This window comes from Setaria viridis, chromosome 2 (assembly GCF_005286985.2).
Source record: "Setaria viridis chromosome 2, Setaria_viridis_v4.0, whole genome shotgun sequence".
NCBI lineage: Eukaryota > Viridiplantae > Streptophyta > Magnoliopsida > Poales > Poaceae > Setaria > Setaria viridis.
This window is the reverse complement of record NC_048264.2, coordinates 45,119,475-45,146,419: the sequence shown is the minus strand read 5'-3', so window position 1 is coordinate 45,146,419 and position 26,945 is coordinate 45,119,475. Positions and strand designations below refer to the sequence as shown.

At 47.8% G+C, this 26,945-nt stretch overlaps 5 protein-coding genes and 1 non-coding gene across 8 annotated transcripts; 4 read left to right on the top strand and 2 right to left on the bottom strand.

Annotated features, from left to right (window-relative positions):
* Positions 1-5,365: 5,365 nt before the first annotated feature.
* LOC117845684 (pectin acetylesterase 12) lies at positions 5,366-9,378 on the bottom strand. The gene is made up of 12 exons (XM_034726751.2): positions 8,694-9,378; positions 7,811-7,893; positions 7,564-7,693; positions 7,347-7,420; positions 7,108-7,194; positions 6,892-7,016; positions 6,699-6,759; positions 6,550-6,603; positions 6,392-6,469; positions 6,178-6,283; positions 5,948-6,093; positions 5,366-5,829 (listed from the first exon to the last, which is right to left on the bottom strand). Exons 1-12 carry the CDS (start codon positions 8,875-8,877, stop codon positions 5,713-5,715), a joined length of 1,245 nt encoding a protein of 414 aa, XP_034582642.1. The 5' UTR covers positions 8,878-9,378; the 3' UTR covers positions 5,366-5,712.
* A 3,886-nt stretch (positions 9,379-13,264) lies between these two features.
* Positions 13,265-13,336, bottom strand: TRNAH-GUG (transfer RNA histidin (anticodon GUG)). Its single transcript has one exon. It is a non-coding gene; the product is annotated as a tRNA-His (tRNA).
* A 1,741-nt stretch (positions 13,337-15,077) lies between these two features.
* LOC117842296 (uncharacterized protein C24B11.05) lies at positions 15,078-16,823 on the top strand. Its single transcript, XM_034722687.2, has 7 exons — positions 15,078-15,241; positions 15,331-15,396; positions 15,478-15,575; positions 15,682-15,807; positions 15,918-16,199; positions 16,301-16,366; positions 16,455-16,823. The coding sequence occupies exons 1-7, from the start codon at positions 15,196-15,198 to the stop codon at positions 16,605-16,607; spliced, it is 837 nt and encodes a 278-aa protein (XP_034578578.1). The 5' UTR covers positions 15,078-15,195; the 3' UTR covers positions 16,608-16,823.
* Positions 16,824-18,643: 1,820 nt separating this feature from the next.
* LOC117845023 (uncharacterized protein C24B11.05) lies at positions 18,644-21,669 on the top strand. Its single transcript, XM_034725895.2, has 8 exons — positions 18,644-19,341; positions 20,032-20,093; positions 20,193-20,258; positions 20,348-20,445; positions 20,540-20,665; positions 20,767-21,000; positions 21,094-21,159; positions 21,273-21,669. The coding sequence occupies exons 2-8, from the start codon at positions 20,048-20,050 to the stop codon at positions 21,423-21,425; spliced, it is 789 nt and encodes a 262-aa protein (XP_034581786.1). The 5' UTR covers positions 18,644-19,341; positions 20,032-20,047; the 3' UTR covers positions 21,426-21,669.
* Positions 21,670-22,188: 519 nt separating this feature from the next.
* On the top strand, positions 22,189-24,572 carry LOC117845022 (uncharacterized protein C24B11.05). The gene is made up of 6 exons (XM_072291657.1): positions 22,189-22,344; positions 22,794-22,855; positions 22,968-23,033; positions 23,118-23,215; positions 23,283-23,408; positions 23,535-24,572. Exons 2-6 carry the CDS (start codon positions 22,810-22,812, stop codon positions 23,829-23,831), a joined length of 633 nt encoding a protein of 210 aa, XP_072147758.1. The 5' UTR covers positions 22,189-22,344; positions 22,794-22,809; the 3' UTR covers positions 23,832-24,572.
* A 7-nt stretch (positions 24,573-24,579) lies between these two features.
* Positions 24,580-26,533, top strand: LOC117845021 (uncharacterized). 3 transcript variants are annotated; one of them, XM_034725893.2, is made up of 4 exons: positions 24,580-25,039; positions 25,121-25,387; positions 25,768-26,061; positions 26,481-26,533. In XM_034725893.2, exons 1-3 carry the CDS (start codon positions 24,632-24,634, stop codon positions 26,059-26,061), a joined length of 969 nt encoding a protein of 322 aa, XP_034581784.1. In that variant the 5' UTR covers positions 24,580-24,631; the 3' UTR covers positions 26,481-26,533. The 3 variants fall into 3 exon arrangements, with proteins under 3 accessions (XP_034581784.1, XP_034581783.1, XP_034581782.1); XM_034725892.2 differs by having other exon boundaries at positions 24,581-25,039; positions 26,379-26,527; XM_034725891.2 differs by lacking the exon at positions 26,481-26,533 and having other exon boundaries at positions 24,581-25,039; positions 25,768-26,296.
* Positions 26,534-26,945: the final 412 nt, after the last annotated feature.

The following is a 26,945-nucleotide window of genomic DNA, read 5'->3' as shown; positions in this document are numbered from 1 at the left end:
TGAAGCTCAAAAACATGTTGAAAGGCTGCCAAATATGGCATGCATATTGTATTCTGTATATAGTCACTAGAGAAAGCAACGTCGCAACGACCCTTGTGGAGCATATACCCAATTAAGGCGCCACTAATAGGAGCAAAATTGTGGCGATAGAGGTAAAAGGGACAAGCGAGGGGGGGAACTGCAGCCACAGAAAATAGTCTTGCTATGGCCTGCTAGCTTTGGCTTGTTGACTCAATTTACGAGCATCCTTACATTTCATGAAACTTATATAGTTATATGTAGCTAGTAACAATATATAAGGTCTAGAATACACGAGGACAAAAAGATTACTTCGGTGTTACGTTAGTCAGACATTAGTTGGTAAAAGTCAGTTAATTATCACTGACAAAAACGTCGATCGGTTGCTAAAGTTGGGTTGCTAAAATAGCACATATTCGGACCTGCATCCATCGATCGTGTATGCATGCATGCATTCAGCTCGATTATTCTCTGGTAACCGACGTTCGTGTACAACTGAAGGCACCTCAGAAGAGGCCCCTCCGCCAGCACGGCGTGCGGCGCCGTACCCAGGCGCCTGGATGATGTGTGTAGACAGGCTGGCTGGCTGGCAGGTGCCAACAAGCCATTGACCTGACCTCCAGGCATCATCTTCCGTTCCGCCGCGGTGGTATTCCGATACTCTGATATCTCCATGCACGTACGACAGCCGCGGCGGGACAGAATGTTAAAGCCGGCCGACCACCAAACACGGGCGGCTATGTCCTGCACACATCACGGCGCGTACCACACGAGCATACACGACGGAACGCCGAACGCAACACCCGCCCCGGCCCGGCATGCACACCTGCCCCGCTTGGCACGACGCGAGAGCTAGGCGCTAGGTACACACAAAACTACACTATTGCTATACAAGGAACACGCGTGCGCACAGGACCAACATTCCAGGCCACTCAAGTTTGTCATCCACGCCGATAGGCATGTATGTATGGCAGGTCATGCATCTCCACCCGTGATGGATGAGATTTGTCAAAGCATCCGAGCAGCAGCCGGTCCTGTCGAGCTACAGGGCCATGCACCGCACGCGCGCGTACGCCCGGCTCGATCCCCCCGCGGCGGCGTCCCCACGGCGGACGCGCACGTCCCACCTGCCCAGGCGGCCCCGCGACGGCTCGCACCCGCTCCCGTCGCCCTCGGCCCCGTCCGATCACAGCAAAGAGCGGGACGGGGGCCTGCACGGCGCGTCCCACTCTCTCTCTCTCTCTCTCTCGTGGAGCCGTGGGCGCGCGCTAGCGATCCCTCTTGATGCGCGCGGCTCTAGCTGCCCGGCCAGCCGGTGCGGGTCTGGCTGGCCGTGGGCGCGCGCGCTGGCGGGGACGTCGCTGTATGCAACCCTGTGTGTGCGCGCGCGCGCGCGCGTCGCCGTCGCGTGTGCGTTGTCCGTCCGTCCGGGCCGGGGCGGTGGGAGTGGGAGTGTGGGACACGGACTCGGCGCGCCGGGGATACGTCCGCGTGGAGGGGTGCTTTCGGACGTTCGATGCTCAACAGTGAACAACACGACGGCGGGGATCCGCCACTCCGTCGTATACGAACGGTATACACCGGACGGGCTCTCCTCGCTTTCCGGTGACCGGGCGGGGGCACAGGCCGCACAGAGGAGCGCTGCCAGGTAAAAGCCGCTTTTATTGGCGCGATTCATATGCATGCAGATGGATGCATCATGCTCTGATCATCAAGTACATGTGAAAAATTATCTACCTTTTCCTATCAGATATACTGTATCAGAAACATACGTCCTGAATTCGAATATCGACGGTTACGATTAAATATTAATAACCGACTCCTATTTTCACGCTTGAGGGAGCCACATCAATTTTACAACTTTCTCTATTAACAAATTCTTTGAGTTGAATCGGTTACTTGTGCATTCAACTCAATGCAAGTTCAATGTCAATGAAAGGTGTACGGTCGAAATCAGAGATTAATGGTCATGTATTATTTTTTTCCCCGGACTGTCAAATTGAATTTTTGTTCTAGGCAGGGACTGTCATCAGTTTATTTGGGAAAGTTTCTCGAGCCATCTACCGTCAGAGAGGATGCCAGTTTGGACAAGGTCTGAACAAGACTAGAATTTGTTGAAACGCGGAGCAATAATCTGACAAAGCTTATTTGTCGTTTGTTAAAAAAAATATATAGTGCCTGGTTCTCCGAGTATCATGTGATGATAAGGGGGCGCTGCCATTGGGGGCGCTGTCGTTGTCATCGAAAACATTTTGGTCACGCCAAATGAAAACCTGCCCACTCTTTCTTTAATAGACGGATGACGGCGATGTTTTTGACACCGTTCCCTCCCTGGAGGTGCCGTCTTGCATATCCCTCCGCTCTACTGCTCTGGCTCAGGTGACCTTAGCGTTGTTCTGTTTGTTTGGCAGTTCTGTAGGCAATCTTTACGTTGTCTCTTTGTTCTTACAGGTTGTCAGTTGCTTGGGTCATAGCTTTCAGCTATTTTGGTCGATCCTTTTTATTTTGGGATGTTGTTGTGGGGTGAGTGGTGCTTTCTCATGGTCGCTCCTTGGTCGTCTTTGGCTATGCCTGCGAATGTTCCTCCTCCTCCTCGTCGTGGATTACTCGCTGCCATCTCATCACTTTGGCTCTCATCCAGGCATTGGCAGTTTTCTGTGTGAAGACTTGGTTTGCCCCTTCGTGGAAAGACGGACGATGGCGGCGTTGGCTGCGCTAGGCATCATCTTGCATGATCCCTCGCTCGGCTTCCTCTGGCTTCGGGTTATTAGGCATGCGGTGATGTGCGTGCGTTCTTGGCGTCTCTTTCTCCTACCGGCTTCAGTCAGTCATCTTGGTCGTGTTTAGTGTGGTCGTGGTGAGGTGGTTTCTTCTTTTTTGTTATCGTATTTGTGTTGTTTGTCGCCGGTGGTGCGTTTTAGGGAAAGAAAGCGATGATATAATAAGGGATGATGGTGCTGGTGCCTCCAGGCTCCAGGGCTCACCACGCCGGCGGCGGGAGTCGACGACGGCTCGAGGGCTACGTGGACCAAATTCCCCGACGCGGGCCTCAACAAAGAAAAAATGGGATGGGCTCAGGAAACTGGGCGGGCCCAGCAACGCTGCCGTTTCGGCTTATATAACAGATCGAATCGCCTCCGAACCTGACGGTCCTACCGAACCCGCGACGGTAAATGAAATACCGTCGGGTGGACGGGAAATGAAATACCTTCCGGGCGGCCAGACCTTCTGGCGAACGCTCTCATGCTCGCCGCGCTTGGTATCGCCGGCGCCCGCGCCGTCACAGCACGTTCCCTCCTCTAGTGTCATCTCCGATGAATTCAGTGCCGCCGCTTCCACACTCTCCCGCGAGCCTCCCTTCGCCGCATTCCGCTGCACGGCGGCGGCCGGCATCTCGCCGCCGAGTCCGTGCCCGCGGCCAGCGCCACTGGGGACGACACCGACAGTGCCGCCGCCTGCAGCCCTTCCGCATCAATCTACGTGGTCCAGCTCCGCTTCTTGGCGATGGAGGTCCGCGCCGATGCTGACCACCACGTCCATGGCCTGCTGCACCGACACAATGCAGTCTGTCAAAGTGGATGTCATCATGCCTGCGGGCTGTTGCTGTACCCTTGACCTTGAGGTGAGGAACGCTAAATTTTTTTCCAATTTTCAGGTTCCCGATCCATGACGACATCGGCAGCAATGTGGCAGTAACAATCCGCTGCTGTCAAAGATCCAATCAGAAATGTATCCATCTGAATGTTCAGAACTTGTTGCCTCCAACGCTCAGCTCGTGACCTGCACTGCCATCCCTGCTGCAGTCTCTGCTTAGCACTGGAGATTCAGGACACAACTTCTATAAGTCCAGATTTTCAGAACATCATCAAATCGTGAGCTGAACTGCGATCTCTGCTGCAGTTTGATAAGACAATGTGCTCACACGAAAAAGAAATGGCACGCCTATCGCCTACTCGCCTTATTAGCACTTCTCGGATGACTTGCAACAACGATGGCATGCTTGCAAGTGTATGCATGTATATAATCAATCCCCATGATCTGGAGTAATGCCAATCACCGGTGATATGATCCTCCAGTGCTTTGATGACTTGTATTTCTGTTCACTGTAAAATGACAGTCAGTCCTGCATTTCAGAGTGCAATCAACCGATGAACTACTGAGCTGTAAATGCCAGTAGGCTGTGCATGTAGCAAACCGGCGTGTCTCAGCATCAGAAAACATCCCCAGAGCTATCATTTTCCACAGGCTCATACATTGAGATACACCAAATTAAGCATTGAAGGCAACGAGTTTGAACATTTAGATGCAGCGTCTTTCGTTCCCCAATTCCCCTCCATTTCTGACAGAATGTCTGACAGTACTACTAAACTGTGACAGGCACGTTGCTGCTCCTGCTGCTGATGTTTTCATGCATCGAGAACTCGTAACCCTTCCTCACCTCAAGCGGATCAGTCATCGGCCTGAAGGTGCAATCGACTTTCGAAGCAGGCCATGGACGCGGTCGTCAGCATACATCGTTGAGGCCCTCGATCCAACTCCAACTCCAAGTCCAAGCGGCGGCGCTGGAAAATCTCGACGCGCCAGGGCCACGGGCGGAGGAAATGCGCGCGACGGGGCTGGGCGGTCTCGTCCCGGGCGGCGCTGACCGCGAGCACGACGGCGCGGGAAGATGTCGGACGCGACCGCGGCGGAGCGCAATGCGGCGAGTGAAGGCGCGCGGGAAATGACGCATGCCGCGTATATTACACTGGGGTATCGTGGTGTGACGTCGCCGCCTCGCCGGCGCCGGCGATGCCAAGCGCGACGGCTCGGCGAGCACCAGAGCGCGCCAGGCCAGGAGGACCCTTGGAATATTTCTAGCCGTTGGATCGGGAGGTTGCGGTCACGATTCGATCTGCTGAAGACTGAAGGGGACGCGGCATCGCTACTGGGCCAACGGGGAGGCCCAGTTTATTGAGCCCATCCCTCTTTTGTTGAGGGCCTTGAGGCCCCTCGTAAGCCTCGTTGGGGAATTTGGTCCGCGTGACCCTTGCGCTCGCCGTCGTCGATGCGCCCGCGGTGTAGACGTCGACCGCCGCCTGCCACAGTGCCACCACCATGCGGCCAACCGGCCGCCGGCGGAGGCACTATCAATCCACGAGCCCCATGCGCGTCCAGTTTCGCTTCTCCTTGGTTGGTGATCGCGTGAGTTGTTGGCCGTCGGTGCTAGTTCTGCTCTGGAATCTCTCATCGTACTTTCGCAGACTGCAGACACTCAGATACCCCGCATGTCATAAACCAGAATCATTGCCGGAACAACCACCATGACACATTTCACAAGGATACCAAGTACAATTGGCACCACAAATTAAGGTACTTCACCGCACAAATTCTCTTCGCACTATTATCACGTTTCATACATGAATGTATAACATTATACAGTACACCAATAGGGCCAAATGTTCAGGCACATGATGAATGATGTGTGCAACGAAAAGAATCGATATCATGGTATGTGGAGCTAACGCAGAGGCCTCCTCGCATTTGCGGGCGAGGCCCCTGCCCTATCAATCATATCATCGTGATGAACAAGGGCAAGCCATGACGCTTGCACCCTCTCTATATCTATACCTTGTTTCTGAACTTTTGATTCTGTACCCGTTGGGGTATGTTCCTTTCACCATCTGAATCATGGGTGGCAAAGAATAACTAATATTAATGGTCTCCCCTGAACACGAGATGATGGCAAGTGTTATCGCAAGGGTATGCGCAGTCTGTGTACTTCGCGTCTCCCCTCTGGAAGTACCAGTCCCCGACAGCTTCAGCAATTCTCTGCTCGTAGTAAGCAATGGAAATATCATCAGAATAGGAAGAACACTCGGTTCGTGAAGGAAATTTACCATGAAACTGAGATAAAGATGGTTTGTTGTTTGCGTTGCTGCAAGCGTACCTTGTTACCAAGACGTGGCGAGTTGCTTGCGTACCATGTATCCTGCCTCTCACTCTGACAATGAGCAAAACATGAGTTGATGAACACGCCATTTTGCCTTGACGCAGAGAAACCCCTTACAGAGTCGAGCATTTCATTCCTGAAACCTGCATCGCAAATAGTAGGTCAGCCTATTTTCCTTTAGTTAATAAATTATTACAATCAAAAGGTCTGGTGAAACAATGAAATACCTTGTAAAAACTGAAGTTGGTTGCTATTACAAAAAGCGTGGTTCGTTCTACATTTTGACCATAGACCTTGGGGGTCAGCAGCTTTGGGGGCCACACTTTGTTGAAGCTGGAAAACATAGGACACTGAATTACTTCACTGAAAAGTTTAGCTAATAACCCGTTCAGTTTAAATTCCAGATAAGTTACAGCATAGCATTATATGCATAACAAGTACCTGCCACACATCATAGGCGGTGTTCAAAATAAAAGTTGGAGTCTGAATGTTTGGCACCACGTTCTGCGGGAAAAAGCACTGTAGGAACCACTAGTTAGGAAAAGGTAAATTTTCACATGTTTTAATCTTTGATGGATATTCATTGATGTTTGCATTACCGAGGTTTTGTCCATGCGAGAGGTGCAAGACCTAGGCAAGCTTCTTCCAGAACCCTGAATTTTAGGTGAATTTTTATTAGAGCTATGTAGGCAAAATGAAATTACTGCTATTGGCACAAAAATACATGAGCAACAAAAACAAAACATACCTGCAATCTCACAATGCCATTGAAGAAGGATCTCATTTCCCGATGACCAGAAACATCAATGCTGCAAATGGTTGGATGATCTATTTGCATTAATATACAATTGAGCGAATACACTTTATTGATAGGAAATAAATAATTACATGAGTAACAAAGATTATAGGAAAGCGAGTTTCGTCTATTTGCGTGAACATACGTGTCAAGAAACATTCCAGCATCAGCCAGGCATTTAACTCTGGTGTTTGATGGAAACAATCCACGGAATTCATCGCAGTGAAGTATGGTAGAAACACCACCAGCAGAGCATCCAGCAAGAAGGGCCTGGATCGATAAATTGCATCAGGAGATGAAATTGAATCCGCAAAATCTAAAGCAGAATGAGTCAAAAGTGGAAGGAATGAAGGATAAATACCTGATTAGCATAACGCATTCCTTGTGCCATCAGGTCATCCATAGCAGCCTGCCAAATGCGCTGACCTCGGAAATAAAGGCCTGCAGCCTAAAAAAAGAAGGAAACTAGTGAATTGTTGTGGTTCCTTAATAAAACAAAGGCAACATGGATTGTTGGATTAACATCCTCATAGCGCATATTTAGTATTTAGTGAAACTAAGGAAACAAAACGCCGAGACTTGAGACAGAATCTCACTAACCGCATTAGAACCATCACCAGTGAAGGATCCGCCATCACAGTACCGGACCTTCACTCTGTTCCAGTTGTAGAAATCTAAGAGACCAAAAACATCAATACAATTACACAACTATAAGTAACAACTAATTAATCAACAGTGATATTTGTTTTTGGTGTCAGCAGAGGCGCAGTATGAAGTTTGAAAAAAAATCTTAATGCAGATTAGCTGAGAACAATACCAGGATTCTCTTCAGGTCTGTTACTCATTATCCCAGTAAACTGGAGCTGCCTCTCCATGTGATTTGATGACCCACGACGACTGCCCTTGCGGAACACACAGCTGCTAACATCATTGCACCAGCCTCCACCCTGAATGCCATATTCATGTTAATCCTAAATGGAACATTGCAATGCTAATTGTACAATTGCCATTTTCATGAATTTATCTGTGACTTCACGTCTGTGTGGTTGTAAAGTATTTCTCACCTCCAGGTTGACAAGCCAACTGTTTGCTCCTGATCCAAACCCTCGGTGCAGGTGGTAACCCGGTAAGCTTCCATCCAAGCACACTGTAAGATAGTATAGCACGAAGTAAGCATCAACTTATACTAGTCTACCTCTGCTACAGGCTCGAATAAATTTTCATGCACAATCAAATTCTGATGTAAGCTGAATTAAATTACTGATGGACTACTTCATCAGTGCTATTATTTAATTGAACATCCAAAGCAATGGCCACTCAGCAGACTTTCTTCAATCAAGTTTCCACAAACAAGACTATCGCAACATAAATCCAAAAATAAGCAGTCGCAAAAAGTTCGTATCTTGACCAACTGACTGCACCTAAACAAAGAGGAACCCAAGTCGCTAAATTCTTTGATACTTACCACAAGCAGTCACAAGGCAATCAATCATAACAACCTGCAAATGACATGGGACTGATGGTATTGAGCCCCTTTTCCCCAATCAGGTAGCAATAATTCATCCTGACAGTTCTAAGGAGCAATAATTCATCATGGAAACCACCTACAGGGCCAAGGTTAGATCCACACCCAAGGATCCACACATGCTGCATGATCACCCAATCAGCATGCTACCTATATAAAGGGGTACATGAGAGGGGCAAAAAAAAGAGCAATCGCAACCAATCTAGTAATACTATATAGATGCGCTGACCAACCAGGGTCAACACAGGAGAGGAACATGCCTCACACAACTCAATGAGCCAATCCAGGCACTCACACTCGAGTCTCACACACTGACTGAGCCCGAGAAGAACTCGCGTGACTGCTAATAAAAAACTAAACTTTGCAAGGAAACGGATTAAAGAAAGGAGCGATTCTGCTTCTGGGACAAGAGAAAACATCACCGGCTCCCTTGGCGGCCGCCGACTGGATGAGTGTGAGGCCAACGAAGACGCCGTTGCTGCCGCCGGAGCTGGCGGTGGTGCCGTACACCTGCGTCTCGTTCAGCCACGGCTCGGAGCCATGGGCCGCGCTCGCTCCTGCTCCCACAAGGAAGGCAAGAATCACGGCAACAAGACGAGAAGCCATGGTTCTTTGCCTCGCCCCGCCTCGGCCTCTCCCTGCTCTGTCTCGCCGCAGGGGAGGCGTGAGCACGGGGAGGAATGGATCTGGGGAGGTCTCGCGAAGTCGGGAGGGAGGGAGAAGAGCGGCGAGCGCAGAAGCGGCCAAGGCCCAAGGGAGGAGAAGGAACTTATACGCAGAGACAAGCGCGGCGCAGCTGGCTGGCAATGGAGATTCTGTAGCGTAGCGTAGTGCTAGCCGGAACGTGTAACGCGGCGTGCCGCGGCCCTGTGCGGCGTTACAGGTGTGAGGAAGTAAAGCATCTCTCCCTCATTTGGAGTGAGCAGGAAAGGCGAGGCTTTAGTGAGGGTGAGGTAACGGAATTACAGCACAGGGAGGGAGGGTGGAGGAGGAAGAAAAGGGTTCGAGAATGGGAGGAGGTCTGTGTGACCGCATTTACGCTTTGGGAGCTCGGCCCGCCATTGCACTACAGCTGTGCGCTCTGGCTGCGGTAGGCTGGTTGGTCTCCCGTGCTTCATTGCGACTTGCGCGAGCGCAGCTTTTTCGTTGGGAGGCGCAATACAACTAGTGGTGTGCTGGTGTCGGTTTCTACTACCGTGACGTGACATGAATGAACCGCAACAATACTGCTACGCAGTGACCGGCCGGTAGCTTCTTTTGTTTCCATTCTCCTTCGATCCATCCGCGTATTATACAGTATTGTACACCGTAGCAACTAGCAAGGTAGCAGGTCTCAGATCGTGTCTGTAGCAGTCTACGTACATATATGTAGTCAGAATAGTCTTTTTGGATGGAGGAAATCATCGTGTACTCTTGTGCGCAACCATCAATATCTTCGACCTAAGTCATGATCCGAGCAGAAACAGCGGAGTATAATAATTAGGGGCGAAGTCCTAACCCAATGACTGTTCGTAGAAAAAATAAAAGATGATGCGATAAAGAAATAAATGAAAAAAGAGAAGGAAACCGAATCTTGTATGAGATCTAATTTCTACCCATCATTCAAAATATAATGAGAGATGATTAGTATATTAAATTTAAATATGAAACAGTGATGTTTGCATCGGAATTTGATGCGGAACTTATGGAAACTTATAGTTGGGACTGCACTAACCACACTTTGATGACAAGATTAATGCTCCACTGACGGACCTGACGTGCCCAGGATCATCTGCGGCGGCCGCCATGTGGTCACGTGGACACCGCCCGCCGCCACCAGCTGCTGATACGAACAAGATGGACCACCGGTTTTGCAGGCCCGTGCGAAGCTGCATTTTTGTCGTAGCGGCACGCTGCATGCATCCACAGCACGTACGTCGATGGACAACGAAACCTGACCAACTTTGCAACCGACCGGCACGTGCTGCACTAGATGGCGTATAGCCGTGTACCGGCGCAACCCGCCCTGCCAGCTCAGCTGAGCCTCGAGAGGGAAATGTAGAATGCCTATGCTTGGAACATGGCTCAATGATTCTCGTGGTCGTGGAGAAATCCAGCTAGAGGAATCTAATCATGACAGCGACATGTAAGATTATACGTGTATAGCGCTCTCTCTGGTAAATCTATTGCATGCCCAATGATCATCAGATAAACGCTGTCATGAAAAGCAGATTGGCTCCGGTCATGGTCAAGAAGCCTGAAGAAAAGGAGGCTATGCCTACCACATAGCCACATCATGGATGTCGATCAAACTAAGTTCAGGAAAGTTGGGTCCTGAAGAAAGGGAGCAAACGAGGAGTGAGTGACTGGGTGACACTCAGACAGTGGGACATGTTGAGTTGCCCGTGATTGCAGGGCCCGTAGCCGGTGTCAACTGGCAATTTTTCTCTACGCGAACCAGCAAGGTACTAGCTCGCGGCACCCGGCGTCGATAGCGGGCTGGAGTCGGATTACGCCGGCGGCGAGCCGGCGAGCCCTACAGCGTTGAAGAAAACCAATCAAAACGCATGGTCTTGGGGCTACTTAAAGAACTAAGGCCTTGTTTAGTTGCCAAAGTTTGTAGGTACCAAATTACTGTTACAGCACTGTAGCACACTGTAACGTTTCGTTTGTATTTGTGAATTATTGTCCGAACATTGACTAATTAGGCTCAAAAGATTCGTCTCGCAAAGTACAATAAAACTGTGCAATTAGTTTTTAATTTCGTTTACATTTAGTACTCCATGCATATACCGCAAGTTTGATGTGATGGGGAATCTTCTTTTTGCATAGTGATAAAGTTGGGAGTTAGGGTGAACTTGTTGCTAAATAATAAAAATCCTGAGCTGGCACACGGCAGGTGCAGTGCATGGTGGCCTGGGCAGACCGGATGGCTCCGCTCTGCGACGGCAACAAAAGGTGGCCAGGTGGGGGGACGCACTGAAGAGCGGAGACGAAACAGAGCTAGGCCGGTGGAATAGATCGCCCTGCCGACACGATGTGATGGGACAGTGCTCCGTTCGCCACTCGGCGGCGGTAAAGCCGGAAGCTTCTTTGCCGGCTTTGGCTTTCGCGAGAACACGCTGCCGGTGCCGGCCTGGTGCAGTTTTCAGGCCACAAAGCGAGGCCGAGGCGCCTCATCCAGCGGCCTCTCATCAGAACTCAAAAACGATTCGGCGCTAAAGTGAGCTCGGCACGGCGTAGGAATAGGCAGCTGGTGTGTGCGCCGATGGGGACATCCGGACATTATGCGCAGATGCTCTTCTTCTCTTCCCCAAGATCGATGCGTGCGTGTTAGGTACTCCTCTTTAACAGTCAGTCAGTCCATCAGAATAGAGACGCATATAGCACTAATCCCTCTGTAGATCCGTGCCACGCAGATTAATCTACAGCAGCAATGCTCGGGTAGTGGCCGTCAATCAGAGCGTAATCTCAGTAGCTATCCCCGGGAGCGGGAGCACATGGACCTGCAGCGCCCGTGCTGCCGCCTGCCGCCCGGCTCGCCGTAAACAAATGGTGGCGTGCGCGTCGCCTCCTCGTGCCCCCGCGCAGCGTGCAACGAATCGTGCCTGCCTTGGATCGCGTCGGCGCGGGCGCTGGGAGTCCCTCGTGCCCTGCAGAGTGCAAGACGGCAGACGGCAAGGCGACGAGGTACAGAGAGAGAGAGGAGTAGGGCCTTGTTTAGTTGGCCAATTTGGGAGGTGCCAAATTACTGTTACTGTAGCACACTGTAGCGTTTCGTTTGTATTTGTGAATTATTGTCCAAATATTGACTAATTAGGCTCAAAAGATTCGTCTCGCAAAGTACAACAAAACTGTGCAATTACTTTTTAATTTCATCTACATTTAGTACTCCATGCATGTACCGCAAGTTTGATGTGATGGGGAATCTTCTTTTTGCATAGTGTCAAAGTTGGAAGTTGGGAGTAACTAAACATGGCCTAGATTCAGATTGGCGTGGGGGAGATTGGATGCGTGATGACAGGCGTCGCCTCGGGTCAAAGTTAGGCATGTTCCGCTGCTCATCCGTCGACCAGCAGCAGCTCCAATAGAAAAAAGGGAGTAGCGTGATACCTTGATGCAGGTTTGGGCCATGTTTAGTTGCCCAATTTTGGAGTACTAAAATCACTGTGTTAGCACCGTAGCAAACTGTAGTGTTTCGTTTGTATTTATGAATTATTGTCCAAACATTGACTAATTAGGCTCAAAAGATTCGTCTCGCAAAGTACAACAAAACTGTACAATTAATTTTTAATTTCGTCTACATTTAGTACTCCATGCATGTACCGTAAGTTTGATGTAATGTGGAATCTTCTTTTTGCATAGTGCCAAAGTTAGAATTTGGGGTGAACTACACAAGCCCATGGTACAGCCTGCGTGCATTAGCAGTAGCACATTAACGAGACGGACTTCTGATTAAAACTCCAGTTAGGACCGCAAGCTTTGCACTGAAAGGGCGAAAGGCTAGCTGATTAATGGGAGCAATTGGAGGCTGGAGCGTGCCATTTCTGGCTGGCTGATGGTGATGGTTCGATGTGCATCGTCGGTGCAAGATAACCACCACGCCGTCGGGTCCTTTCATGGCCAACAGGCCGGCCGGGCGAACCACTGGAGGCGGATCGGAGGCCTATACACAGCTACCTACCTTTGCATGGTTTTACAAAATGAAAGATGCAGCTGTCGTCTGCCTGTCTGGATCTGCGCCGCCGTGCCACTACGCAACAGCTTTTTTTTTTTTTGAGGGGGCTGAGTGAAGCCGTCCATAAAAAAAAAATTAAGAAAGGAAAAGATTGCGCAGATATGAGCCATAAATGGAACGGAATGAAAAATGCAATGCCGGGCTATAAGGCCCGTTTGCTACACAGAACTTGGCCCAGATTACAACAGAAGAAGAAGCCCGACAGCCCACCACTTCAGCACGTCCACAACAGAAGAAGGATAAAATAGTTGGATAAAAAGATTCATAAGATGTGTGTGTGGCTGCTGGGATTCGAGCCCAGGTCTCCACGGCCACAACGTGGAATTCTCACCACTAAACTACAGCCACATTTGATACTTAGTTTTAATCTTCAACTTATATAACCCTTTTTATATCCGTTGTTTGCCAATTTTTTTCCCTTTTTATATCCGTTGTTTGCCAATTTTTTTCCTTTCTTTGATAGAATCTTTTCTCCTTTCTAGAAAACGAGGAGATAAACATTACGACCTCTGCATCATGCCAAGATGCTATGCGCGAATCCTTTGTTTTTAATCATCTACACATATTATTTCAGTATTTTTGTATTCTGAATTATGCTATGCACAAGGTGTTAGCTACTTAATTATCTTATGACCTGGAGTATTCAGTTTCCGTAGCTCTCTCTATGGTTCTGGAAAATCTTAAAGACTTGGCTTTACCTTCTCAATGCTTCCTTTCTCTGTTTTGGATTGCCTTTTCCTCCATTAGACTACGACCATCATAAATCGATGCCACTGCCACGTGATTCTTTCCTCGAATCAAATCTCTTCAGGGATTTTGTCGAGATTTGATTCGAATGGCAGAGTAAACAAGGCACAAGCCACTGTTCTCCTCAACACTGATCATGCCGATCACCTCAGACTCAGAGCGTAACCAACATACCCTTGTTATCACATGGCCTGTGAGGCTGTGAAGTGACCAAACGAACAGACAACTCTGAATCTGATGGAGCGAGATAATTCAGTTCAGCTGCGTGTTGCAACAAGAAGCACCGCTGCACCGCACTGGCTGATAAAGCAAGTCGGCGAGCAAAGTGAGGGAGTGACAGACAGAGCAGATCGCCTCAGCCATGCACTACGGCATCATGATACGGGAGGCTCCCCCCAATGTTTAGCGAAAAGACAGGCTCCCTCTGCGCTGGCTAGTTGGAATGAGGACGCAGGCAGAGCCCCAGCCTAAAGCCACCGCCAGTGCTCAATCAGATTCAGTGGCCAGGTAGCTCAAATCCACTGGATAAGGTAGGCAAGTAGGCCTAACGCCTACCCATGTACTGAAAACCATGGAGAGTTGCAACTGTGAACAGGACTATGTGATACAGAGAGTTCAGTTCTCAAGACTCAAGAGATAGTGGTGTAAAGGCTGAAGAGCACCTGTATCAATTAGGTACGGAGTATGTATAAAGAACAAAAGAAGGCACGCAACATGAACAGAAGAGCATTTGGCCAAAAGAAAGCCCCAAAACTGTGAGCCTGAAGATTGAGCAGCAGGGTCACCACAGCAGCTGAAATCAACCACAAACAAGGAACGAAAGCGATGCGATCTCTTACCGCACTAGTCGCCTGTTCGTGGTAAGAAATGCCGTTACGAGACACATCAAACGCTTGACCGCTTCTGTCCATGTACGAGCTCAACAAAGCAACCGCACCCATCACTTTCAGGAACGCTCTGATAGCACGAGTGATCGATCCCCATCCCAGCAGCAATCCCCACGAATTATTGCCGATTACGACTGGATCCTTTATCCTTGCACTTGCATCCACGCCCAGTTGTCTACCAGGTCGGTTGCATCCGAAGCCAAAGTTAAAGCAGGCATTCCAGCTCCAGGAGGACTTGGAATTGGACGCCGCGTAGGAGAGCACTCTGATGAGGCTCTTGATGGAAAATGACAAGTAAAGCAGATGCTAGCAAAGCAGGAATCCGCGGAGTAGTTTAAGGTTTATTCGGTGGAGGGGATGGAGATATGCTTCCCTCAGACCCCCACTGATGTCGCTGCCATACCATGTGTCATCCTCCAACAAACAAAGCCAGCGGCTGGGCCTTCTCGACTCTCTGTATAAATACGGTGGGAGCCGATGCCAAGTGCGGCATCGACTTGCAGCGCATTGTGGCTGTGCTTCCCTTTGGCATCAGGGTGTTTAGTTGCTGTTTCAGATCAGTAATCTGTGAAGATGGAATCGTACGCTGCTGGAGCGAAATTTGATTGCTTGCTGTTTGGTGAGGACCTGGCGATTTAGATTATCACTGATTTCAAGCATTATATTCTTTTTTGTCAGATTTGTGAAAATGCTGCCCCATATATGCAGACATGGATGACACACTCTACCCACTGAGCTTAGGCATCAACTTGGCATGCCGCAAGAACATACAGGGTGAGTAGCACCTATGCCGATCCAAAAATGTTTACGCTACAAAATATGTCTGCTCATACACTTGCAATGGCCGACTTGCAGACTACATGCTGAACAAGTTGCAGATTGAAGAGAGCCAGGTTCCCAAGATGTGCCTAGATTTGTACAAGGAGTATGGAACCACAATGGCCGGCCTCAAGGCATGTCTTGTTGCCACCGAATACTGATACATTTGCCAATTTTCCTGTTCAAGATTCTTTTTCGTAATCTCTGAAAAATCATCCAACTTCCATTATCATGTGGTAGGTTTTGGGCTATGATTTCGACTATGACGACTTCCACGCTTGTGTCCATGGTACACTGCCGTATGAGAAGCTGAAACCTGACCCTGTCCTGAGGCAGCTGCTACTTTCCTTGCCACAGAGGAAGATAGTGAGTCCTTCCTGACGCCCATTTCCTTTGCATTCGTTGAATCATCATCAAGGGCAGTTACTGCACTGCATCTGTATTTTCTCAGACTGAAACTGTTGATCCCGCCACAGATTTTCACAAACTCTGACAAGGCCCATGCGGCAAGAGTCCTGGAGAAGCTCGGGCTAGAGGACTGCTTCGAAGGAATCATCTGCTTCGAGACCCTGAACCCGTCAACCCAACAAGATGCCAATGACCAGAACCAGAAGAATGCAGGTGAAGCTGACACTGATGGTGGCAGCAGAGCTGGCTCTGACGACCCAGCCCCTCCTCGCAGGGGAATCCTATGCAAGCCGTCTCTGGAGTCCATGGAGGCCGTCATCGAGATCGCCAAGCTCGACGCCAAGAGAACGGTAATTGATCAAGCAATGAAGAAGCACTTATTTTTCTTCCATATTTCTCCGATCCATTGCGATCTTCATGAGAGAACTCTCTCTGCGTGCATCCATGGCAGGTGTTCTTCGACGACAGTGCGCGCAACATCGCCTCGGGGAAGGCCGCCGGCTTCCACACCGTCGTTGTAAGCCCTATCACCGCGCGTGCCCTCTTCAACTTAGCATGCGGCTATCACTTTTCCATGGCTCATTATCCCACATGGAACGATGCAGGTCGGGACCTCAGCGCTGGTGCCTGGTGCGGACGTGGCGCTGGAGAGCATCCATAACATCAAGGAGGCCCTGCCGGAGCTCTGGGACGCCGCCGGCGAGCACGTCGAGGCGGTCCTCCGGCCCGCCGCCGTCGAGACCACGGTGCTCGCATGAACACGGAACCGTCACGGCCACGTAGTACATATGTTATATGTATCCTGTGCTGTGCGAAATGTGCTGGAACGCAATGTGCCTGATCAGTGATCAAGCATGGTAATATAACAACCAATATGTGGAACTAATAAGTTTGGATAATGTACTTCTATGTGGAATTCCTGTGCTTTTTTATGATGGCACAACCCGTTGCGAAAATGAATTTGTTGTGCTATATATCATGAGGAAGCCCAAAAGCAAGGTAAGTGGAGACAGAAAGCCCAACCAGCCTAAGTAGGTGTCAATCAGGAAGCCCAAAAGGTGTCCAGCCTTTTTTTTTTAAAAAAAAAGTCCTCCCGGCTAGTTTTTGAAATTTAGGTAGTAGTAAAAATCCAGCCTGGTGAAGGAATTCTAGCTAGTTCTAGTGATCTGGAATCGACCCGGCTACAGTTAATTTCTAATCAAGGGGATGTTAAGGAAAACCAAACACTTAATCACAATATGCCGTGACATCAGGTGTAAAAGAAAAAAATTCCTTGAGGGAAGACGGTTCGACACGGTTAGAATGTTTTTAGACTTTTTCATTACTTTCTTTCCGTATAGTTTTGGTTATATCTATTTCACTCATTAGTCATTCTTTTCTTTCTTTCTTTCTACTATTTCTGCTCACTTTTTTTTTGTGTACCATGTTCCTATTTCTTAGAAAAATCTTAAAGAACACCGATTGTAGATTAATGGTATATTGCCTATTCAGGCCTTGTTTGGATGTAATATAGATTATTAGACAATGACTTAAGATATTCCTAACCAGCTGTCAAGAAAGAAGTGTGATTAAATAATCCAATGATTTGCAAAGTCTCCAAGCGCATGTTCCTTCCATGGAATAGAACTCTTGCAAGATGAGCTAGAGACAGGCTTGGTAGTTGGTCGTTATGTTTTTTAAAAGAAAAAAACTCAATTTCTTTGTCAGGTTTTATTCGCTGAATGTGTCACTAATCCGTTTGGCTCCCTCGGGTGTTCCCTGGCACATAATTTACTCCCTCGGGTATTCCCTGGCACATAATTTAGAACGAACACAGGGAAAGGGCTTTGAAAAAGCCTATCTCAGTTGCTCTATTTTATTCTACTATGATCCTATATGTCATTGTGATGTTATTTGGTCTGAACTACTATGAACTAACAAAGTATGCAGTGCAGCTGACAATGTCAAGTGACGCATACTAATCACAAATCATATTTACATGTCCAACTTTTGGCCCGAAATAAGTTCATTGAAGTGTGACAAATACCTAATAATGCTAGAAGAAAAGGTTACTCGCGCAGAACCACCTCTTAATCAAGTGGTGAGAAGCCGTTTATGTGTTAGGCCATTCTCAGTGTAAGTTTTACGGGGTTCAATCCTTTTAAGCAACTATATATTTGCATAGTAAAGTCACAGTGCTACAAGTTCTTTTGCACAACTACATATATTTGCATAGTCAAGTCCTTTTAAGCGTCGTGTCTTAACTCTTAAGCATGTGTCCGTACTATTTAATCAAATATTCAGATCTGATCTAATCCATTCCATCATTGAAGCTGGGAATATATATATGTGCTGTTTCATCCATTGTCCTCTCCTATCTTCCCATCCTTGACAATCTATAACTGATCCGTGAACCAAGGATGAGTGGATGAGTGCCTGGTGACTGGATGGTTTTAGAATTCTGAAAAAATCACACGCGGAAAACGAAACGCGCATCTGCTGCATAATTAAGTCTTCCTGGACTAATTAAGCATACAGGTTTGGCTAGCTTAGTGTGCTTTTGGTGAGGCGGCACCTGTCATGCGTTTCGTGAGCCTTGCCGTTTTCTCTCTTCTTTTTCTGCTGCTGCATGCATGCTGACAAAAGTAGCAGCATTATTCCCGTCCCAAATTACTATTCGTTTTGATTTTTCTAAATACATAGCATTTACTATGCATCTAGATATAATATATATCTAGGTGCATAGCAAAAACTATATATTAAGAAAAATCAAAACGAATAGTAATTCGGGATGGAGGGAGTAGCTTATTATACGAATATAGGTAGGTAAAAGTAAATAGAAGAGCAAATTTATCTCAGACAACCGTGTGGAGAACATATTCGAAAAAGCAGTAAACTTGAACAGGTAACCGCAATGGCACAACACCTCAAAAGTGTAAATAAGCAATGAGAGCGACGTGATTTTACCCCACACATATGTCGTTAGAAGAGAAAACACTTTTTTTTTTACTTTCTCCAAACCAGACATCATCTCGAGCAGCAAATTGAACCGTGTACTCGCTCACCCCTTTTCAACACGCTCTAACCTGAGTTGAGTGGTCGTTCACCCAAGCAATAATCACCACGCATTATGCATGCCCACAACCACTACCCCTTGTAAAGTTAAGGTCACACCACTGCATCACTCGTGCACAATTTTCTATTAGGTCGGTTGCATCCAGTTAAGCCAAAGCAAGGGCAGTTCGTGTAGGAGAGCAACTAAAGCGAGATTCTTTGGTCGGTTCTTGGTGAAAATCGGCAGCTAAAGCGTATAGCAGGTAGTAGAAAAGATTGGAAGGACTCAGGCCGTGGATTAGTACTTTAAGGCCAGACCCCCACTAATGTGGCTAACCATGTGTCATCTCCCAACAAAGCCGGCAGCGCCTCCCAAGTGTATAAATAGGGAAAGCCTATGCGAGTTGTGGCATCAAACTCTGCGAAGACTTTGTGCTTCTCCTTTAGCTTAGCACCTAGGTACATGTCCAATTCTGCTGCCGTTTGAGTTCTTTCTTTCGGGGAAGAAGAATATTTCCCTGAAATTTCGTTCGTCAAATTGTTGATCTTGGTTTGCACCGGCTGATTATTTGTTTTATGCGTAATTTTTCTGTGGTGTTTCTTTACTGATGAACATCATGATGCTCTCTGGGCTCACTCTAGCTTCTAGTTGTTGATATTTATGGTTGTTTTTTGTCTGATTGATCGTGCATAGTAATTTCTTAAAAATATTTTCGCAACTGAAACATCCTATAACATTTTTGTGCATCCACAAGGCAGTAATTTTTCCTAACGTTTCCACATTTTAACATGGTTGGATACATGTTAAGTTGTAATCATTACTTGCTTAACACATCCTCGTATGGCCATTTTCTTTGTCTTGGCCGCTTGGGCAACAATTGGTCTACTCAATCAATGAGTCGGCTGTTGCCAGATGAACCTTATGTTTCACTTCAATAACTATATCATTCTGGGTTTACAAGAACTAGTCAACACGCAAAACGGCGTGTGAATCTCCAATTCAGCAATATCTAACCAGATGTGCTTATGAGCATGGACTTGACATCTGAAGCTATATGAAAAGATGCAACTATAATCTTTTAATTTTTTCGTCCAAAGGAAAAAAGTCTTACCGTATTTCCCCTAAAAAAATTTCATGTGCTTTCGCAGACACTAATCTGTGAAGATGGAATCATACACTGCTGGAGCCAAATTTGATTGCTTGCTATTTGGTGAGCACCTGACATACATGTTGAAATGGATACCTGTTTGCACAGCTTTTGTTTTCCTTTCGGATGATTCTTTAACTTCTCTCTGCCTTGCATATGCAGACATTGACGACACCCTCTATCCACTGAGCTTAGGAATCAACCAAGCATGCCGTGACAACATACAAGGTAACAATAACATTTATTTCCATCCACAGATTCAGTCATTGATACAATATTATTTGTTCATACACTAATGTGGAATTACCATTATGCAGAATACATGCTGAACAAGCTGCATATTGAAGAGAGCCAGGTTCCAAAAATGTGCCTCGATTTGTACAAGGAGCATGGAACCACAATGGCTGGTCTCAAGGTTTGTCTGAATACTGGTACTTCAAGGTTCACCTTCATAGGTTTTGATCCATCGTTTGCACACGTTTTATACTTTCCATAATCATGTGTGGTAGGTTTCGGGCTACGATTTCGACTACGATGACTTCCACGCTTGCGTTCATGGAAGGCTGCCGTATGAGAAGCTGAAGCCTGACCCTGTCCTAAGGCAGCTGCTGCTCTCTCTGCCACAGAGGAAGATAGTGAGTCGTTCTTGAATCCTGCTATCCTGTGTCAGCAAAGACAGCTAGTAGCTTCATGGCATCTGAATTTAGTCTGAAACTGACTGCTGCTCCGTGTGCAGATTTTCACCAACTCTGACAAAAACCATGCGTCTACGGTCCTGAAGAAGCTCGGGCTCGAGGGCTGCTTCGATGCCATCATTTGCTTCGAGACCTTGAACCCGCCAACTGAGCAAGACGACATCAATGGTGGTTCTGACGACTCAGCTCCTCCTCGCAGGGGAGTCCTGTGCAAGCCGTCTCTGGAGTCCATGGAAGCTGTCATAGAGATCGCCAAGCTCGACGCCAAGAGAACGGTAATTGATCAAGCAATGAAGAAACACTGATTTATTTTGTATTTCCCGGTTGCAACTATCGTGAAAGAACTCTCTCTGTGTGCATCCTGGCAGGTGTTCTTCGACGACAGCGCGCGGAACATCGCCGCAGGGAAGGCCGCCGGCTTCCACACCGTCGTTGTAAGTTTTTTTTGTCTCTGCAATTGTGTGTCACACTGCCACTCTGCAAGTGCAGCACCAGCACCTGTCGAACAGTCGAAGCCTAAATGAGCGTGGTGTGCATAACGATGCAGGTCGGGACCTCAGCGCTGGTGGCAGGCGCGGACGTGGCGCTGGAGAGTATCCACAACATCAAGGAGGCCCTGCCGGAGCTCTGGGACGCCGCCGGCGAGCACGTCCAGGCGGTCCTCCGGCCCGCCGCCGTGGAGACCACGGTGCTCGCATGAACAGTTGAACACGAAGCTGTGACGGCCACGTAGGGCATATGTATCCTGTGCTATGCAAAATCTGTTGGAGCGCGGTGTGACTTACCTTTGGAGAATGAACTTCTGTGCCAGCTGTCTCCTCCGACACCGGGTCCATCGCAGTAATACCCCTATGTAAAATAATTTCCAATAGCAGTGTCATGGACAATAAATAAGCTATTATGTAATTAATTGCGATGCTATTTACAAGATGGCTTTTATCTTATACTAGTTTCGAAAATAATAAAAGATGAAACAATGCATTGTGTGGGCTATTTCATCTATGAGCTAAATACGTTTTGTTTATGTGTTGTTTTTGGAAATATAAATATGAAACCTTACACAAATGATGGCTTAATTGGTACGCACATGTTAGCATGTTGTTGTTGCATGAATGGCTAGCTCGTGTTTCCACGTGAATTGGTCCATCCACATTGTCTCCGTGCGAAGCCTCATCAAGAGCATGCTGCCATCTCCGACACTGTATCCATCGTAGTAATTCTCCTAGTCTATCACTATTTCCAGCGCATGCTAATAATTTCAAGTCTTTGTATTAAAAAAAACCGTACTTTAGCGGGCTCTCTACTAGACTTCTCATTTTGAGAAGACCTCCAAATTTCTCCCTTCCCCGCCATTCATGGAGGTCTCCAGAAAGCCCTATATCTAAGAGGATTATTGTTGGATTTGGATACAATTTTTTAACCCTAAAAATAGAAAGAACCCTATATGATTTTGAGTGCTTTGGTTTGAAGGCTATTGCTGAAGCCTAAAGTTGCTCTAAGATGTGTCATCCTCCAAGAAAGCCAGCAGCGCCTCCTAGCATATAAATAGGGGGAGCCTATGCGTGCTGCGGCATCAACCTCTGCACGACTGTGTGCTTCTCCTTCAGTCTAGCATCTAGGTACATGTCCAATTCTGCTGTCGTTTGAGTTCTATCTTTTAGGAAAGAACATTTCCCCAATTTCGTTCTTCGACTGTCGATCTTTGGTGTGCAACGGTTGATTTGTTGTCTGTGTAAATTTCTATGATGTTTCATTACTCATGAATATCATGATGCCCTCTGGGCTCACGCTACTTTCTAGTTTTTGATATCTACAGTTGTTTTTGGTCTGATTGATCATGCATAGTGTTGCTAGAATTGGTTGCACACGTTCTGCAATTTACCCATTTCAATTTACTAACTTCAGGCAACGAATCTCCAATTCTAGCAATAATCTAACAAGATTTTCTTATGAGAATGGACTTGGCATATGATCTATTTGGACAGATGCAACTGGAATATTTTTTTGTCGTCCGAAGAAAAATGTCTGCCGATGCTGAAATAATCTAACCATTGTTTGTTGGTTGCAGACACTAATCTGTGACGATGGAATCATACACTGCTGGATCCAAATTTGATTGCTTGCTATTTGGTGAGTACCTCTACCTGACATACATGATACATGGAGAAAAGACACCTCGTTGCCCGGCTTTTGCTTTCCATTTTGGACTATTCTTTAACTTCTCTTTGCCTTGCATATGCAGATCTTGATGAGACTCTCTTTCCACTGAGCATAGGACTCTACCTGGCATACTGTGCCAGCATACAAGGTAAACAACATTTATTTCCATCCACAAAATTCAGTGCTATAGTATTATTTGTTCACACACTAATTTGGAATTGCCATTACACAGAATATATGCTGAACAAGCTGCATATTGAAGAGAGTCAGATTCCAAAAATGTGCCACGATTTGTACAAGGAGCATGGAACCACAATGGCTGGTCTCAAGGTTTGTCTCAGTACTGATACTTCGAGGCTCACCTTCATAGAGTTTTGATCCAGTTATCGTGTGTTAGGCTTTGGGCTATGATTTCGATTACGATGACTTCCACTCTTGCGTTCATGAGAGGCTGCCATATGAGAAGCTGAAGCCTGACCCTGTCATAAGGCAGCTGCTGCTCTCTCTGCCACAGAGGAAGATTGTGAGTTCTTCTTGATGCCCTTTCGCATGCCCTTTTTGTCAGCGAAGACACAGCTAGAGCTAGTGGCTGCGTGGCATCTGCCCTAGATCTAGTCGATCTGAAACTGACTGCTGCTTCCATCTACAGATTTTCACCAACTCTGGCAAAAACCATGCGGCTACAGTCCTGGAGAAGGTCGGGCTCGAAGGCTGCTTCGATGCCATCATCTGCTTCGAGACCTTGAACCCGGCAACTGAAAAAGACGACACTGGCAGTGGTTCTGACGGCCCAACTCCTCCTCGCAGGGGAGTCTTGTGCAAACCGTCTCTGGAGTCCATGGAAGCTGTCATAGAGATCGCCAAGCTCGACGCCAAGAGAACGGTAATAAATCCAGTAACGAACCACAGTGATTTCTCCCAGATGTTTACTTCAGATCCTCGTTAGCTGCAATGGTGAAAGGACTCCCTTTCATTCATGATTCATCCATGGCAGGTGTTCCTCGACGACAGTGCGCGCAACATCGCCGCAGGGAAGGCGGCCGGCTTCCACACCGTCGTTGTAAGCTCTTGTCTGCCATTGTGTTCCACTCTGCAAATTAATGCAGCGCCTGTCGAAGGGTAATCCCCATGTGTACATGGAACGATGCAGGTGGGAAGCTCGTCGCTGGTTCCGGGGGCGGACGTGGAGCTGAAGAGCATTCACAACATCAAGGAGGCGTTGCGGGAGCTCTGGGTGGAGGCCGACGGCGAGCACGCCGACGACGCGGTGCTCCGTGCCGCCGCCGTGGAGACCACGGTGCTCGCATGAACGCGTCGCACTCGCACCCTGCCTACTCAGACGTGCGCTTACTCGCTGCTGAGTGAACCTGTCCGCTGTATAGTGGACAGTGTGCGTGGGTGTGGCGTTGACCCGGCGATAATGTGTGTCTGAAACTCTGAATCAATAAATAATCATGATGCTTCAGCCCATAGGCCGAAGATAGATGGCCCACAGGTAGGCCCACAAGGCAGACGTGTGTATGATGCAGATGGGCCACGTATCCAGCCCATCGACCGAAGATAAATGACCCATACAGTCATTTGGGAAAGATTAGCGCTCAGCCCACCAGAAAATATCCGTGATCACAGCCCGGCCCGTCGACCGTCCCTGCGGTGGCAATTTTCGCCTTCCCTGCTGTGTCCTCTCACTCTGACCGTCTGACGCATCGCCTTGCATCCCCCCACTCCGCCGCCGTCGTTGCCGCCATGGGCCGAGGCCGCAACCGCAAGCCCCGCAACTTCGCCACGTTCCGCCTCTGCCCGCGCCCGGGCGCCGCCGACGCCTCCGACCGCGTCTTCGTCCGCGTCGACGACAACCCCTACTCCGTCCCCGGCTTCGCCGATGACGGCTGCGGCGGCCCCTCGTCCTCCACCGCCGTCGGAGGAGACGATGAGCCCTCATCCTCGTCGGCCGACGACGGCGGAGGCGCCCTCCCGGAGCACGTCCGCCGCGAGATCCTGGAGCTCGGCCTCCCCGACGACGGGTACGACTACCTCGCCCACCTCCGCGAGCTCCGCCCCTCCCTCTCCTCCACCGGCGGCGGAGGCTCCTCCGCCGTGTTCCTCCCCAGCCGCCGCCGCCCCGCGCGCTCCGGCCTCCCCGTGGACGTCATGGTCTGTCCGCTTCACCATTAGTCCGCGCCATTTCATCTGTCTGCCGGGTTGGCTAACTCTGTTCACTCGCGCGTGGCGCAGGCCTACGACTTGAGTCGTGCTCCGATTGGTTCCGGGGAGGTTGCGGTGGCGACGAGGCGGGTCGAGGAGGCTATCGACCTGGATGTCGCGAAGCTGCTTGACGGGAGTGATTTGCCGGCTGTTGAGTCCGGGGATGAGGATTTGGAGGAGGATTTTGTTATCCTTGCAAATCAGTCAGATGAGGAGCAGCAAAATGAGGAGGAAGAGAAGAACATTGGTGAGGGAAAGGGAAAATCGCAGCAGCTACATCATGAGCAGTTTGATTCGGTGAGCTCAGGGGCTGCTTCATCATCATTACTGCCTGTCAAATCTTAAATAGAAAGTGCTGCTGATCTACTAGCAATAGCAGCAAATCATTCTTACTATTGTTCATGTCGACAATCAACATACCATCCATGGTTGCTGTTTAAACATTTGAATTTATTCTTGTCAACACTTCACTGAGTATCCTGCCAACTTCATCTAACATGGATGCGAATTATGCTTAAGCTTTTTTGCATTCTAATTCTTTTGGCATGCTATTGAGCATTCAATGTTTATATGTACAAGTTTGGCACCTTTTTCCTATTACTCATTCAGGTATCATCTGGAATATGTTGATCCCCGATATCCAAGCATTTGACTTGTGTCCAATATGCAATTTTCAGCTTGCTTTGGAAGAATGTGCTGGCGGTGAAGACGCTGTTAAATATTGTGCTACTGCTACCGCTGTTTCCAGATCATATCTCAGTATTCACTCTCAGAAAACTCTAGTCCCAGAAAATGCAAAAAAGAAACTTCCAAAATTTTGTACAGGAGAAACAAGTATGAAAAAGGCTATCATCAAAAAAGGAATTGAGAACCTTCCTGGAGAGTACTTACCTCAGAGGAAAACCTTGAGTGGTGAGACTTTAAATCAGGGACCCTACAAGGAACTGCAACAGGAAGCGAAAGAAAGCTAGGTAAAATTGATGGTTTGAGATTTCTCATTTGAACTCTTGGACATTTAGTTCACGTTTGTTAATTTATTTATCTGAGCTTTATTCGATTAGTTGATAATGGAAATTAGAAAAGGAAGGAACACTATCGCATTTTGGTCTTCTGTATTTTAATCTGTTCACGTTTGTTAATTTATGTATTTTAGCTTTATTCGATTAGTTGATAATGGAAATGAGAAAAGGAAGGAACACTATCGCATTTTGTTCTTCTGTATTTTAATCTTGATTCATACTTTTGTTTTAATAATTACCAAACGTGTTCTCACATTATTCTGTTACAGCATTATAGGTTCAACAAACCTGTGTCTTCAAGATTTATTTCAAAGAAGTAAATCACTTTGGTGTTTTTCCCACTTCATGTTGATATGATGATAACCATGCAGTTCCATGAAATGCTTGAAACCGTGGTGTTTCCTGGCTTGTGGCTCCCCCCCCCCCCCCCCCCCCCCCCCCCCCACCAACACACACACACACACCCCAAAAGAACATGTTTTCTTCTGGCAGTGTTGAATCCTGAAAGATCAAGGCGCAGAGCAACGAAAGATGCCAAGGGCTTGTATATATGTGAAATACAGAAGGCTCAGCAAGTTGTTGCTGTAACTGGATCATATTCTTTACGCCTTATGTATGTCCTGTAATCTGAATGTCTATCTTGAACCATGTAGTATCAAACTTCAAGACAACATGGATTATGGCTACATTTTTGTCTCTTTACCATTCAGATCCTATCAGCATTTTTAGGAGCAAACGTTTGCTGTGGAGCAAACTATGAAAAGAAAAAAAATATACGGTTAACTAAGGGGGCTTGGCAATGAGAACTTGGTTAAAGTGAGAAGATAGTAAATTAT

What these genes read in the sequence shown, in the direction of transcription:
- LOC117845684 (XM_034726751.2), bottom strand. Translation starts at nt 8,877, where the DNA reads ATGGCTTCTCGTCTTGTTGCCGTGATTCTTGCCTTCCTTGTGGGAGCA. An exon ending in CTGGTGATGGTTCTAATGCG is followed by an intron (nt 7,195 to 7,346) that starts GTTAGTGAGATT and finishes TTCTTTTTTTAG; the next exon opens with GCTGCAGGCCTTTATTTCCG. An exon ending in CCGCCTATGATGTGTGGCAG is followed by an intron (nt 6,284 to 6,391) that starts GTACTTGTTATG and finishes TATGTTTTCCAG; the next exon opens with CTTCAACAAAGTGTGGCCCC.
- LOC117842296 (XM_034722687.2), top strand. Translation starts at nt 15,196, where the DNA reads ATGGAATCGTACGCTGCTGGAGCGAAATTTGATTGCTTGCTGTTTG. An exon ending in CCACAATGGCCGGCCTCAAG is followed by an intron (nt 15,576 to 15,681) that starts GCATGTCTTGTT and finishes ATCATGTGGTAG; the next exon opens with GTTTTGGGCTATGATTTCGA. An exon ending in CCTTGCCACAGAGGAAGATA is followed by an intron (nt 15,808 to 15,917) that starts GTGAGTCCTTCC and finishes ATCCCGCCACAG; the next exon opens with ATTTTCACAAACTCTGACAA.
- LOC117845023 (XM_034725895.2), top strand. Translation starts at nt 20,048, where the DNA reads ATGGAATCATACACTGCTGGAGCCAAATTTGATTGCTTGCTATTTG. An exon ending in CTCTGCCACAGAGGAAGATA is followed by an intron (nt 20,666 to 20,766) that starts GTGAGTCGTTCT and finishes CTCCGTGTGCAG; the next exon opens with ATTTTCACCAACTCTGACAA. An exon ending in CCGGCTTCCACACCGTCGTT is followed by an intron (nt 21,160 to 21,272) that starts GTAAGTTTTTTT and finishes ATAACGATGCAG; the next exon opens with GTCGGGACCTCAGCGCTGGT.
- LOC117845022 (XM_072291657.1), top strand. Translation starts at nt 22,810, where the DNA reads ATGGAATCATACACTGCTGGATCCAAATTTGATTGCTTGCTATTTG. An exon ending in ATTTGATTGCTTGCTATTTG is followed by an intron (nt 22,856 to 22,967) that starts GTGAGTACCTCT and finishes TTGCATATGCAG; the next exon opens with ATCTTGATGAGACTCTCTTT. An exon ending in CCACAATGGCTGGTCTCAAG is followed by an intron (nt 23,216 to 23,282) that starts GTTTGTCTCAGT and finishes ATCGTGTGTTAG; the next exon opens with GCTTTGGGCTATGATTTCGA.
- LOC117845021 (XM_034725893.2), top strand. Translation starts at nt 24,632, where the DNA reads ATGGGCCGAGGCCGCAACCGCAAGCCCCGCAACTTCGCCACGTTCCGC. An exon ending in GCCTCCCCGTGGACGTCATG is followed by an intron (nt 25,040 to 25,120) that starts GTCTGTCCGCTT and finishes CGCGTGGCGCAG; the next exon opens with GCCTACGACTTGAGTCGTGC. An exon ending in ATCATGAGCAGTTTGATTCG is followed by an intron (nt 25,388 to 25,767) that starts GTGAGCTCAGGG and finishes TGCAATTTTCAG; the next exon opens with CTTGCTTTGGAAGAATGTGC.